The following is a 15,727-nucleotide window of genomic DNA, read 5'->3' on the forward strand; positions in this document are numbered from 1 at the left end:
GAAATAAAAAGAAACAGAAACACAAAGATGCACACAAAATTGGAGAGACCAGGAGTGGAGAGAAGAAATGCTTTATCCATGTCAGAGGTGCATGTGGCTTTGTGATTCTGTGTCTCAGAGGTGTCACATCCACTGGGGGGGACCCAGGTTCAGAGAACACATTGGAGCCCAGGTCTGCTCTCGGAAAACAGCAGTCCCACTCAACGTACCAGCTCCCTTTACATTGTGTAGTGTTTTAGTGCCTGTTAAACTAAGGACAGGGATGTGGTGAGCCAGCAGAGAGGGGAAGCAAGCCAAAGACTGAGTTTGTTGCTCAGACTTTCTTTCTGATGCTTTCATGACAAGGCTACTGAGACTGAGCTACAGCCCCTGGTGTCCCTGAAGCTCTTGGAGCGTTTGGGGAAGCTCCTGGGACTATGCTGCTGACACATTGTGGTGTGATGCCTTGCAAAGTGAGTCTGGCCTAGGTGAAGCTAAAGGTGCTCTGCCCAGCTACTGGGATAAACAGCTACAGTGACTATTCTCAGAAGAAGCTGCCACTGGGGCCAAGATGGAAGGGCTCTGCATGTTTTGTAGGCATGGGAGGGAAGGTTGCCTTGGGATGAAATGAAAGCGGGGAGAAGTATTATCTGAGAAGGTGGTATTTTCCCAGATTTCATTACCCTCCTTCCAAAAGCTATGATTCTTAGGATCAAATCCTGTTCAATTCAATTTGTGAGGCAGATGAGTTGGGGGATGATGGTTATGGGCAGTCACTGGTTCTTTGGACCTATGGTGATGAGATGGATGGAGAAATAGACCATACAAATCTCTTCAAAGCATTTAAAGGGGAGTCTTTTTCCCAATCCACCAACAGTATATTCCTAGATAGGGCCCAGACACAACTTCTTCTCCATTCAGGCTCTCAGGTAAGTAAGAAGGTCCTCATCACACACATGACAGAGGTTCTAGGGAATGTCCTTGATTTGTGGAGAACTTACTGCAGAACAAAGGGGATAAATTCCTCTCTGACACTCATCCTTTAAAGCTGTAGCCTGAAATCCTGCAGCCAACTTTCCTCCTGATGTTGACCCTCATGGTCCATATTATTCTGTGATAGTGGAGGCAGTGCCTTTCCCTGTGATCTGCATATGATTTCGGCTCTACTCAAACAATTTATCAGCACAGGGGGTTTCTCTCTAAGTTTTTGGAGGAAAGTCCAGTTTCCTACATAAGAATTCAAAAGAAAATTCTCCTCCAATCCCCTCTCCTACTTTGGTCTACCTAAGCTCTTATTTTTCTGGTGGCTGACAGACACCATGGTCCAGCATCTGGGTCACCATAACGACCAATAGCTCAGGGAGCTTCAAGCAGGCCTCCTGTCTGTCCCTGAGCAATCTCAGAGGTGACTGAATCTAGGGAAAGACTCCTTTCCCTGGGTCCTCACCTTGCTCCTGACTGGATTTTGGTACCTCCTGGGACTCTTACTTTGGGTCTGTGCCAGACAGATTTTAGAAAAGTTTTTCAGAGCAATGCCATTGTCATTGTCAGTCATCTACATCACAGAGGCTTAGGAGGAAGTGTCCTAGCTTGGGTGAGAGATGGTGCTCTAGGCTCAGGACCACACACCTTCAACACATCCCTTCCCCCTCTCTGTGTCTCAAGGGCTAAATTTCCCAAAATGTACATCTCAAAACTAGAAGAATCCTTGGTGAGGGGAGTTCTGAGAGATTGTGCGTTAAATAAAGTCTGAAGTCACCTTTTCTGCATAAATCCCAGGGCTTTAAATATGATAAGGTGCGTTTTTAAATTACAAAGTGGAGGGTGTAAAAAGGTCATCGTTCCCAAATTGTACTCATCCAATTCCCTTCCTGTTTTCAGAGTGTAGCTTGAAATAAGTGTTCTGTCAAATATACCCCACAGCAGCGGAAGCTAAATCATTTCTAAAGCTCCCTCAAGCTATAGACTTCTCTTTTTTTCTCTGCAGAATTTTCCCTTTTGATTAAAAAAACATACTGAACACTTAGCTCTATAGGCAATGCCCCAAAAGGCTAAAGAAAAAAAATGATATACATATATTAAGATAGTCCAAGTATTTAAGCCAAATTTCTCCTTTAAATGTGCATTTTGGATAGTAGTAAAAAGAATGGATAGGGCATCATTGAACATTTATCTCATATACTAGCTACTATATTAAATGTTTTACTTTGGGTTATGCAATTTAATTCTTACAGGAACTTTATGATGTATCTATTATTTTATTTCCTATTTACAAATGGGGGAATGGAGGTTTAAAGAGGCTTGATAGCATAAAGCCACCCAATTAAGAAAAAACAGAGGCAAAGCCTCAGCTCCCTGAAATTTCATTCTGGGAATTTTAAATAACCAACTTATTATGTCTTTCTTATACCCAATCCAGTAAGCTGCGAACAGCAAACCAGAAATAAACTAACTGACATGGTAATTACCTTTCATCTAAAATTCTTGAGTTAGCATGAAATAATGTTAAATCATCAGTCTCTTATGCATACTGAAAATAGGTATAGATATATAACAACTAAATGTTACCAAATTATTTATTATGATCAGTGCTAAATTACAATGTATATGAAATGGAGTCATTTATGGAAACACATAAAAATAGTTACCTATGTCTGTAATTATTATATTCACACAAGAATCTGAAATATAGTTTCTTGTCTGCCTTTTAAAATATATCCACAGAATGACTTTTGCAGTGTTCACCACACAATTTACAATACTGATACCGCACCTGTATCATTCACCATATTATAACAACTGAACAGAATATGAAAGCAGTTAATAGCAAATTAATTTTTTTATATCCATCAATGATTCCAAATAAAACAGTAGTTTGTGCCACTGGCAGTGAGAATAGACAGTAGTAATTGGCATTGTTGATATTGCATACATAGATATGTATGTATATATGTATACCTTGCTCAGGGCCATTGCTCCATCAGAAGGCAGATAGTTGCCTTTTGGATGGACCAATGGTCGCCAAGAATGTGTGCAATTCCATTGGGACAATTAGTAGTACTATCATTTACCATGTTTCTCTCGCAAAAACAAGTAGGCAAGGAAGAAATACAGCAGGCTAAAATCTACAGTGTTACAATCCAAGGTAATAACAGTTACTGAGTTACCAGAGTCACGTAGTTTATGCATACTTGCTATTCACAGACTTTTTGCTGAATAACCGAGCTGCTGGGAATTGACGACGGGTAGACATGCATTCATGTAAGTCCATGATTAATGATGTTTATATTGTAATAAGCACATTCATTTTAAACACCATTCATTGAACAGATTCTTTTAAAGTTTGAGCTAAATCTGCTATCACAACTACACACAGAGAGAACCTGTAAACAATTTGACATTACACTTATGTACAAGTGAACTGCATTGTACAGGAGAAGAGGTAATTTCAGTGGGTGTCACTTGGTATACAACAATGTGCCACTAACTGACCCAAGTCGTCAAGCACTTGAATGAGGTCAGGAAAGAGGAACATGAGCTCAATTCTGATTCTTCTAGCAAAAGAGGAGCCTGAGAATCCCTGACAAATTCATTGGAGATCTCTATGCAACCTAAGCAACAGGGTCTTTAGAAGTGCCCAGGATGGTGCTGATAATATTTAAACATGTCGACTTAATTTGGACCAATTATTTTGTTAGGTTTGACCCAGTGCTTAACTGGTTCTGACAGATGAGGGGAACAGGAATTCAACTGAGATCATTATTTCAATTCCTTCAGGCAACACAAAGATCCTTGATTTTACTTAAAAATTCTTGATCTAATTGGTGACCCATTTACAGCAGACCCCATAGACAGCCTGCGGTGGGACTCAGACATTCAGCTCCCCACCCTGTGTTTGTATTTTAAGTATGATACTATTCCAGTAATTCATGAATCCACTTTCTTAGATCAGAAACATGGTAATGAGGGGTTGATACCCCCCTTCTACACCACTCCCCCGTGTGAGTTACAAAAATATTAGAATCTGACCTTTTCTAAACTAAGCATAATATTTTAAGAAAAATTCTCCTGATCCAACATTCTCCTTTGGATTAAAAATAAATAAATGACAGAGGAACTTGAAGCCAGGGATAATGTAAAATCTTCCCCATTTCTCCAAAATTTATGGGGAAAAACAATCACTCCTTCTTCAAGAATCCTTAAGCCAAATTAGAATATTTAATTGCTACAAAGTTAATTTTCTTCATGTGTGCTTTTAAGATCACATCTGCAGGGAGCTTGTGGCAAAAAAATGATGACCATACTGGATTAATTTGCAAATGCTTCTGATTGTATGAGCAAACCTGACAGGCCAGGCCCCTAGGAGATGGACTCTGCTTGGACTTCGAGCTGAGCCCTGGACTGGGAGCCAGGCTGAGTGTCTGATGGTTTGGGCTTGTGTACAGACATACTGGTCCCAAGGAGCACCAGGGAAGCTCCATTTGCATAGGTTGACTGAAAACACTTTACATTCTTCAAAATATGCAAAGCACGTAGCTCTGACTACAAAAATAACTTACTATGTCCTTAAGAGTACCCAAATTTTAGTCATTTGATTATTACTAAATTTTGGTCTACAGGATGCCAAAACAGATCATTAATATTTTCTTGTATTTCATTATGTTGTTCCTTCTTCGAGCAATTATTATGGTACCTATAAAACAGGCTTAAAGTGTTATTTGCAGGAGTCTAGAAAGTGACTGGTTATTATTACAATGTGCCCTTGAGCTTTAGTATATATTTACAATGTACATATAAATTATTTACTATAGTTTTAAAATGATTATACAGATAATGAGCTCCACCTCCAATTTGTGTAAGGCCAACAGGAACCCCATGATTGATGAAGTCAAAATCAGTGAGTAGATAGTAAATTAACCAATGTGTTGGTGAAGTACCATTAGCGTGATAACCATTGGATTTGTATTGTCATAGACTTATATGTTCTTATTTTTTTCCTAAACATCTTCATGTTCATTTGGTGAGAGTTGTGTGTGTGTGTGTGTGTGTGTGTGTGTGTGTATTTTGGGTGTTGTTTTTTTAATGAACATGTTTAAAAACACATAGTTTGAAATTCCAACAAATAGTTTAAGTAAGAAAGCCAGTTTATACAAGCTTGGCTTTTCATCAAATGCACCTTTGTTTCATTTTGTATCCATAAGTGTTAAACCAAGGTATTTTATTCATATTTTCTCTACTATAAAGAAATACATACATACATAGTTAAAGATAATTTTGGAAAATATAACTAAACTATCTAGAAAACCAAATATAAATAATCATCATTATCATTAACATCATCCCTCAAAATCAAAATTTCAAAGTTTCAAACTATGAGATTTTTTTATATGTGTATACATATGTATATAGATATATAGATATATACTTTTAGATAGATGTACAAACATATATACATATATATACAAAATTTTATACATAAACACACATATACAACACACACACACACACACACACACACACACCCCTCTCTCCCACATATATTTCAGTGCAGTTTCTTTTTTGTAGCTGCCTCTCATTTTTCCAACTTAGAGCAGTTTTGATGAGATGTTGGGAGCAGCCAGTCATATTGGGTTTTCTGACCTGTCTTGAACAAAGTTGAAGGTTCTTTAAAAAGCCAAGAAGGTGAAAACAGCAGATAGATGCGGCACACATACACACAGGCACACACACCTATTTACTCCCATGGAGCTTGCCCTGGTGACCTGGCACACACCTATTTACTCCCATGGAGCTTGCCCTGGTGACCTGGAAACAGCACAACAAGCAGCTGCAGCTGCAGTTCTCCTGGCATGGGAACTATCTTGCCACACTGGAGTTCATGCATAACAGTACGCACCAGACACTTGGTCCACAATATCACTGGCCCTTGAAAAGGCTTGTGCCATAAGGCACAGTCTGTGGTAGGCAAAACTAGTCCTCCAGATCTGTCTCTCCTTTATCTCCTAGGAAGATGTCTCCTCTAACGGAATTTGCCATTTAAAATAGCTAATAACTTAATAACTTTCATGGAGAGCATTGGATTGGATTCTTCCTTGCTACGTTTTGCTTGGAGTAGAAGAAAGAGAAGCAGAGAACAGAGGGAGAATGTTATATAATGAGGTGGGTATGCCAGCAGCCTTTAGATGTTGCTTTTATAATAAACATATTTAGCTGTTAAGGTTTATGTCTTCACTGAAGTATCCTTTTCAGAAGCAGAACGAGACAGAAGCAAAAGACAGAGACATAGACCCCAGGCCTGCCCATCACTAATGAAACCCTGGAAAAAATTACACATTTCTCCCTCTAAATCTCAGTGTTTACATTTGCATAAAGAGATCATTGTTTTTAGCTTCAAATAAACCTTATGTAGATTTAAGGTGGTACTAATCATTCTTCTATTTCATCCTACCTTTTGTCCCAGAGATCTTCATCTATGGGGTAAGAATTCTTTAAAAAATTTGAGCCAACCCTTAACTCAAGGTGCCTAACCTCAGTACTATTGAGTTTGGGGCTGAACAGTTCTTTCTTGTAGGGACTGTCCTGTGCATTGTGAGACTTTGGCAGCGTCCCCTGGTTTTTATTCATTGGAGGCCTGTAGCACCTCTCAAGTCGTGGCAATAAAAAAGGTCCCCAGGTATTGCCAAAAGTTCCCTAGGATGCACCCCCCTGTGAGAATCACTGCCGTAAATGGAAAAAACCCACTCAAACCAGAGAAGAGTATCTCCCGGAATTGTTCCCCTCAGATACAGGGATAAACCACTGACCACTGGCACACACTGAGAAAATCTGTGATGATCAGGGTTAATCCTCAGTATGGTTTAGACTTCAAGGCATTGTGGAGTTTTTCTTTCCTTCCTTCATTCCTTCCTCTCTTCCTTCTTATCTTTTCTTTCTTTCTTTTTTCTTTTTTTGAGTTGACTATATGAATAAACATGAGTTTGATTTTTACCGGGAAATCTGGATTGTTTGAATGTCACACCAGGAGATAAGCTTTCCTCGACATTCTCAAGGACTGACACCCTCCTTGCAGACCACTGTGATGAATTAAAAGCTGTTAAACTTTGTAACCAAAGACTTTTTTCCAGGCACTTGGATAGTATCAATATTACCATGGACATTAGCCGCTGACTCAACACAAACCTAAAAACTGCACATGTGTCTACACACACACTCACACAATTACAAAGCAACCCTTCTCCATTACTTGTGCATCAATCCTGGTTCCACTCTCGAATGGAGCCCACATTAGCATGGAGGCAGTCTGAAGTAATGTGGATTTTTATTGTGCAAATGCAGGGAAATTAACTTAAAGGTCAACATTAAGAATAAACTGACAAGATGGAAGAGGTTGCTAGAGGAAGGAGACTTATTAAATCCTCCAGTTGGCCTGTAAGAGGATTTAGAAGGCTGATTAAAAGGAAAATCACCAGCCCCTTGCCCTAGGACAAAGCCCTTGATAGTTGCTGGGCCTGGGCAAATTTTTCTTTAGCCTTTTCACTGTAAATAAAGCAAGAGTGACAGTTAAGGAACTAACAATCTTTTAGCCAGTAAACAAAGCACTGTGTTACAAACAACAGGAACATATTTTTTTAAAGGTTAGGAAGCAGGGGCATTAAAGGGATTGACTTGGGAAGTAGAAGAAGGAAGGCAAGCAGAACCAATTTATTAATAACATTTAAAAATAATTGTGGCCCGATCACCTGAATTAGCAGCTCAAGTTCATTAACTTGAAAGTCCCTTTCCTTTAGCAGCAGCCGTATTTAAATACTCACTGATGATCCTGACAAGCGTGAATTTAAGCCATTTATTTATTTCTAATAGTGAATGGATGTAGGAAAATGGTACCTCTCCCAGTTATTCTGTGATAAGGACAGAACCAACTGGACCGTTGAAACCTTCCAAAAATTTTCTATCTGAATAATTAGAGTACTACCATCTCCCCTGGTTAGAGTGACTGGAAAGTTACAGAACTTTGTGCCGTGTCACATGTTATATGACCACTTAGGAACTCACTTCTTTTTTTCTATTTATTCCCTCTCAAAGGTTTTGCTTGAAGTTTGTAGTTAATATTGGGGATCAGGATCTTCAGCTCTCTGAGAGCTTCATAGTCCTGCTTGAGTCAAATTGGACAATGACTCAGGATTTCATTGAGGAAATACAGTTCAATTCATTGATCATTTTATATTAATTTTGGTGATGTTAGTATGTGAAGTTAATGCACCCACCTCTAGGCACAGGTAAATTAGAGCTCACTCTCAAGTTCCTCTGACTCCAACTTTATAAGGGCCTAGAGAGGAATAACTCTCCTTGGGTGAGGTCACGATTTTTATTTCCTGTTGGGCATCATTAGGATCCATCTCACTCAGAGATGTGGTCCCCTCTACCCAGGGACTAAATTATATTGCACTATAAGTGCAAGCTTTTAGTTTGGTAAATAAATAAATAAATAAATAAATAAATAAATAAGTAAGTAAAAGGCACTAACACATGCAAAATGGAGAAGAGGTTATGGACGGCAGACATATAAAAGTCCAAAAGAATCATGGAACTCTACCATGGTCCTGGGATGGTCTTCTTTGGGCCTTTTCTCTTAAGGTAATAAACACTGCATACTTTGAATTATTTGTAGTGAAAAGGAAGTGCCACTAGGAAGTGAGAGAAAAGCTGACCCCTGTATGGTCTCTAAAATAGCAGAGTTTCTCAAAGTAAGGCCACAGATCATCCCATCCAACTCATTAAGAATACTAGCCCCAAACAAACTCCTTGGCCCTACTTGAAGTTTCTGAATCAGACTTTCTGGGGCTAGGGTGTATGACTCTCCACTTTAACAAGTGCTACACATGACTTTAATTTTAGTACACACTGAGTATTGAAAACAAACAAAACTGCTAAACAGCTTGCAATGGAAGTCACCAAAAAAAAAGAATCTCCACTCAATGTGTACAGCAAGATGAGAAAAACAGACATTTAAAACAAATAAGCTCTGTGGTCACATCACAACACTGTGATTATTAAAGTTTAAGACTCTTTTCTTTTAGCAGGGGTGGAAAGCAATAACCATTTCTTCAAAACCTAGAATGATGAAAGCAATATCAATCAAACTCATTCCAGCAGGTTCCATTTGGTCTAATTTCTCTGCAGATATTAATCATTGCACAGTCCTGTGCAAATGACCTCTAACTTCATCATGACTCAGAACACAAAATGTTCATTCTGATTCTTCCTCCAGTGTGTTATTTTGACAATATAAACAAAAATAAATAAATTGAAACAGTGGGCCATCGAGATTGCAAGACCCAATAATATCAACACATTAAAGAGAGAAATGGTCCATGCTAACCCTATAACCCAGCATGCAAATTGGAAAAAACAAACAAACAAACAAAATCCACATTTATCTGCCACAGAGACTGGGAGGAAAGGTGGGGAGAGGAAGTAACTGCCTTAATTTTTCCTTTGAAAACTGCTATGTTAGGTGGAGGTAGTTAAGAATTCCACCTAAAAGCTTACAGAAAGCCTTATTAATTCTACTAAAGGTCACCTAGAAGACCAAGGTTAGTTAGAGTTCACAATATATCATCCAGGGCATGACAGAAATACCAGCACTCAACTAGGAACCACAGAGTTGGAAAGTTGAAACTATAGTGAAGGAAAATGTATGAGAATCAACGTTTGGCTCCCATTATGGGAGCTGGCATCAAGCAATTTTGCAAAATGCCAGATATGCCTTTCATTTTCTCACTGGAGCATGTTTTGCTTGGCACAGACAAAGGATAATCAGAGAGAAATTTAAAACCCAGAGAAGCAAAAGTAATCCAGAAGCTCAATCAGTGGAAACTAAGAGGACCCAGAATGAACAACACACATCTGTGCCTGTGGACAAAGCTGCCTCAGAATCACCTCAGGCCAATCGAAAAGTGAAAAACACCATGGTGACTCCCCTTTATTCTATGTCCCCCAAACCAAATGAATCATTTGGGGGTAAACATAGCTATGAAGGAATAAAGAGTGAAGGGAAAGCTTATGATTTGTACATTGTTCTCCCTTTATTTTAATTAACCATGCATGTGTTCCCAGTAAGGTAACTATGCCTACGGACAAAGGACAGCATCACTGTACATTCTGGAAGCCACTTCACTTTCTTGTTTTATGGCCAATCTCAGCACAATTTCTTCCTAGCAGGGGGAGAGCACATGGCCTTCATGATCTAACAGTTTAATTTTCCTGTCTTCCCCTCTTTTTTGATGAATGCAGACCACTTCCTTTTTGATGGTGGGTAAGAATACTTTATGAATATGTTTCTGACTTCAGGAGAGCCACATACTTGTAGGAAGTGGCCTCCTCCATTTCCTTGGATTTTAGAACTGCAGGATTTCCCAGAAAACAACTCAAGTTGGGGCTCTATACATTGGACTCCTGATTCAATTGACCCACCAGATGCCATTAGTTTCTTCATATCAGCAGGTTTGAGCCCTTGTCATAACCAATATTCAAGAAGCAAACCACATATATTGTTCTGTCCAGAATTGAGCTAAAAGTTCTTAAAACAATTTTAAGTTCAGAAAACAGGCCTGAATCACAGTGACTGCCAGAACTACTAGAGAATTTAATATCATAACTCACTTACCCAGAACTCATGTCCAATGTTGCAGGCTGCACAGACATCACTTGATAACTCCACTCAAACCAGGACTAAAGATTTCCATTTATTCAGTACCTCCCTGGAGGTTTTCCCTGACCAAGTCTACATCCATCTCTCTACCAAGAGGCAAGCAAATGAACAAATTGTTGTCTTAGTTATTTGGACCATATGGTGTAGGCATCAGTCTACAGCTGACCCAGATGAAATGTTGTTTTCTAAAATAAATTTCCTACCATTAGTTTTGTTCACTGGGGTATAAAGAGTGCCTAAGAAGAAAACAAACAAACAAACAAAAAACCAACACTTCATGACAGGTCAATGGACAGAAATAATGCCATGAAAATTTTCTTTGAAGTGTTTAACATACTATTTAAAGTATGTAGTCAAAGTAGTGGGTTGACTACCATCATACTAGTTCTCCAATCCTTACTCATGTGTCTCTGTCTGGATGCCATTACAGTCATCTCTGAAATTGAAGAAAATTGGAACTTTGGCCATTTTATTTAAACCCCAACTCTGAAAGCATTTCCAGTAGGATCATGAGAGTCATTTGAGGTTATCTTCATTCAGTTCAACTTGTTCTTCACCTACTAAGTTCTGTGACTCTTTGAAGGATCTTCTATTATTAGTAGGATGGTGTTATGATGTGGTGAGAAATATTGAAAAGAATGAAGATATAAAGGTAGGCTTTACAAAGCTATGTTGCAGTTAAGACAGAATGTATGCTACTATATAAATACATAAAAGAAAAGCAATTAACTTCATAAATTATAATTCTCTTGATAACTCAACTCCCCAATAAACTTTCTTTTTCAGTTAAGTAAAACTTTAAACTCTATTTAAATCATCACAACAAGGAAACATTGGCTGAGTCTGTTGCACTGGTATAAAAGCAAAAAATTCAAAAATTCAGAAAGATATCCATATACTAATGACACTAATAACAGGAATTAAGACAGAACCTCTTACAGAACAAAGATGCATCAGTGAAATATTTAAAAAAGAAGCAATTGGTCATTGTATTCCCTCCTACAGACACCATCCAGTTGCCTTTATTACCTGTGATGATACATATAGATACACACAAACACACAATAAAAAATTAGGAGTACTTGGCACAAAAATAATGACTGACAAATTATTTTTCAGTTCCCACTGAAATGCATGAGGAATGCTAAAAATAAAACCTGGATTCTTAATCTTCATTAACCACAAGTCTATGAAAGAGCTATTGGTACATTAAAAGAATACAGTCACATGCCTGGGTAGCTAGGAACAGTTTCTTTCTGGCTGTGTCTACAAAGGTCAAGGATGTAATCAAGAAAGATAGTTAGAAAGCCAAAACCTCCCGTTTTGGAGCTCCAGTTGTCCAGCTGGGTTGTTCAGAGATGAGAGAAATGACAGCCAATCCTAATATGGACACAGCCAAATCCCAAAGGCAAACACAACTGGCTACCAGAAAGTGACAATGTATAGCTGTAGGTGTGAAGAGCTGTGAGTAATTGTTAGGAGGTGTGTAGAATAAGATTCCCTCAGAAATAAAAAGCTGGACCCTGATTCAACTGGGAACTGTGTGGTGTTCTTCCTTCCATGACCACGTGGGAACGCAAAGAATTCAATGTGGATTTTGTGGGAAGGCCACACCATTGAAGCATAGGCAGTAAGAACCTGGGAAGCAGTGAGAGAAGGAACGCTCAGCTCAGAGTGGAGGAGGCTGAGTGTGGGGCCACTTATTAGTGATTTTTGTGGATATGAATGTTCGTTTAAAGTAAAAAAAAAAGAAAGTCTGACTAACTCTTCTCACCCTTTCTGATTGCAGAGAAAGAGCAATGCAGTAAAATGGAGCCTAGGGTGTTAATTTCAAAAAAAAAGGGAAGACAGTTTCTTGATGACCAGGGTTATCTGACATTATAAGGTGTTGCCAAGAGAGGCTGGGAAATCCTCCCAGAAGGGTTTTAAGAAAATAGCAGAGGCCCTCTGCCTGAGCGAGTGCTGGCAGGAGCTGGCAGCCTCCTAGCTGTCCAGGCCCCGGGGTCACGTGCACGGTGTGTGTACACACTTCCTTGTACTTGTGTCCCACAAATCCTCATGCATGCGGAGTCAATATAAACTGGCACATAATAGATTTGAGTGAAAAGTCATATAAATCTGCCACCCCCCACCCCCTTTCCCTATAAACAAACAGAAAAGGGAAATTTTAAATAAATCAAACATATGCCATTGGGCCAGATGTCTCCCTACCATATTCTGGTTACAGGAGGGAGGTAGAAGATGAGAGGAAAACCAGTTTGGGATGAATGACTCCCGAGGCCTCTCAGCTCCTCTCGCAGGGCTGGCTCTCATTATATCAGCATATGGGACCAAGTTAACAAATTAACACATAAGGAAAAAAAAAAAGATTTTCTTATACTTCCCCACCTGGAAAGAAATCTACCCTGTGGATGTGCGTGTTAAGGTGAATTAGGTAAATAGGCAGTAGTATATCAATGGGCGTTGTGTTCTAACAAATGTGTACTTGTTTTTCTTAGCGAATAGGAGTGTCTTTTAGGAGGTCAATTTGAAAATGCTCAGCGTCTGTGTCTCCCCCCACCCCGCCCTGCCCTATAGACGGTACTTCCGTAACAGTTCCGACTGCCAAGGGTGTTTCCTCTCCGGGAACCGGTCTGGGATTTTGATCTTGAGGAAATCCTGGATGCATTTCTCCAGCTCTTCCTCAATGGAGAGCTTCTCCTTAACAGCTTTTTTTTTGCTGCTCATGTTCGACTCCCTGGAGCCGGAAGTCAGAGTCCGGAGCAGGTCGCTCTTCCTCCGCATCTCCGACTGCTGGATCAGCTGCACCGGGCCCTTCTTGATGGGGCGGTCCAGAGTCTGGATGTTGGTCTGGCGGGTCACGGGCCCGCAGATGACCGTCTCCTGGGGAGAGCTGCCCTCGGACTGGCTGTCACAGCTGGAGGTGGAGAGGTCGTTGCAAGACGTGCCGCTCTCCCCTTCTTTGTCACCCTTGCCGTTCTTGCAGCAGCAATCACAATGCGAGGATGACCACCTGGAAGGCTCACCTACAAAAAAGCACAGGACCCAAGCAATTAATGCCCAGAATAGCAGCGTAGCCCTAAACACACACACACACACACACACACACACAGCCATGTGTTTAGATGGGGTGTGGCACTCAGAATGGGCTGCCTCAATGCACCCAGAAGCCAGGCCCATGGAGGAAAAGGTTAATAATAGCCCGCTGTGTAAGAGGAAATACAGTGTAATTAATGCTCACGTCCACAGCACTGGAGTCAGAGAGCTCTGGGGAAGGCCACTGGGCTATATAGCATTTGCTAACCTGGGTACATTGTAGACCCCTTAAATTCTCAAAGCTTCATTTCCTCATTTGTTGGATGAAGATGATTTTCCTACTAACGGGTTGTAGGGAGGATTTAGATAAGTCAAATGACATTCTGAATGAAGTATGTGGTATATGGTAAGCACTCAATAAATGCTAGTTAGTTTTACTGTGGCTGATGTTAAACCCTAATTGAAAGCTCTACATGAGAGCAGTCTATGAGTGGAATGACAGCTGTCAGTCAGGACTTCCTCATGATAAATCTATAAACATAGTACCTCCATTCAAGAAAACCAAGACCCTGAGGGTTTAAGCAACTTCCCAAAGCTTACACAATTAGGAGGTGGCAGGGCTAGTATTCAAATACAGATCTCCCAGTAACTAGCTTTTTTTCTTTGATTTGCCTGTTTGTAGCATACCTGCTTCTCCTTCCAAACAATGTTCAAGATTTAACTTCACACTGAAGTCCTTGTTTACCTCTCCCCAGAAGTATTAACTAAGATGATACATATAATCTTGTATCTCCCAGAAGTATTTAACAAATACTATTCCCCAGAAGTACTTGTCAATGTTTCCTCTGAATTATGGTTTATGTTTTGTGTCTCTATTTTTGCCCTTAATGCATTCACTGGAATTATTTTTTACTTTCTGCATCTAGGCTCCTATATCATGAGCACTTTTACAGTGAAGTGTCCATTCCTGTAATCCTAAGGAACAGTGTAGGAATTCAATAAAGACTATATCTTCATAGTAACTTTAAAGAACCTGGATCTAGCCATATCTGAATCTAGTCCTATCTGGACTTTTCACTTAAGCCAGTGTGAGTCCTTCTCTCCCTATTCCCTTGAATCTTGACTCTCAGCACTGAATTTGGAGATATGGAGGCACAGCCATTTTTCAGATACACAGTTGGTGATTCCCTGAACTAGAAAATTCAAGGTTATGGCACAAAGCAATTTCCTAAACATATCAGTAACTGCCCCCAACATAGCACTCTAAACAGCCAGTCTTCTTGGAGTCATGAACCTGATACTATTGCTGATCTTATACTATGCACTAGGCACTTCATATAGTTCATTGTACTTATGGCATAAAAAACAAAGGCCCTTTCTGATACTAATATTGGGGACAAGGATAATGTGGCAACTTTATGTGTTTTATAGGAGACCTAGTTTTGATGTGCACTATATCTTATTCTCATATATAATGGGTTACTTTGTAATAAGATTCCACTTCATTGCCATTTTCAAATATGGTCAAAGTAGAGGAAACCTAGAATGGAAGTTATAAAGGAAGTTATGTCCTGTCTTCTGGGACAATGCCTGTCCTCTACATACCTAAGTAATTTAACTATTTATAGAAACACATGTTGATTCAGTTTTCCAGAGGAAGTAAAACAAAAAAACAGTCCACATAATCACAACTCCAAGAGTCTCTTCTAATGTGAACTCACTCTTTCAAACCACTTTTTAAAATGTGACTGAGCAATCGTTGTATTTACTAGTATATACCCATTAAATGAACTGCAACAATCCAATTAGGCATAAGGAATAGCAGCAGCACCAATGTCCTAGCTGTCCTGGGCTATTACAAATAAATGCCTTCTGTGCAGCAGAGAGCATCCCACGTGTACCCGCTGGTGACGTGGGAAATCGCTGATGTCTGCCAGCCAGGATTCTGAGATCTTCTCTCTCCTCAGAGAGGGAATCTGCCTCTGCCCCTGCCTCTCCAGA

At 39.7% G+C, this 15,727-nt stretch overlaps 1 protein-coding gene across 1 annotated transcript in view; it reads right to left on the reverse strand.

Annotated features, from left to right (window-relative positions):
- Nucleotides 1-2,541: 2,541 nt before the first annotated feature.
- KCTD16 (potassium channel tetramerization domain containing 16) overlaps nucleotides 2,542-15,727 on the reverse strand; it is a 191,623-nt gene continuing 178,437 nt past the window's right edge. Inside the window, exons 2-3 of the mRNA XM_036424364.2 lie at nucleotides 5,785-13,716; nucleotides 2,542-5,741 (exon numbers count right to left, since the gene is read on the reverse strand). Coding sequence (XP_036280257.1) covers nucleotides 13,262-13,716 — 455 coding nt within the window. The 3' untranslated portion in view covers nucleotides 2,542-5,741; nucleotides 5,785-13,261. The remainder of the gene's footprint in view (nucleotides 5,742-5,784; nucleotides 13,717-15,727) is intronic.

The sequence above is a fragment of the Pipistrellus kuhlii genome, unplaced genomic scaffold (genome assembly GCF_014108245.1).
Source record: "Pipistrellus kuhlii isolate mPipKuh1 unplaced genomic scaffold, mPipKuh1.p scaffold_m20_p_8, whole genome shotgun sequence".
NCBI lineage: Eukaryota > Metazoa > Chordata > Mammalia > Chiroptera > Vespertilionidae > Pipistrellus > Pipistrellus kuhlii.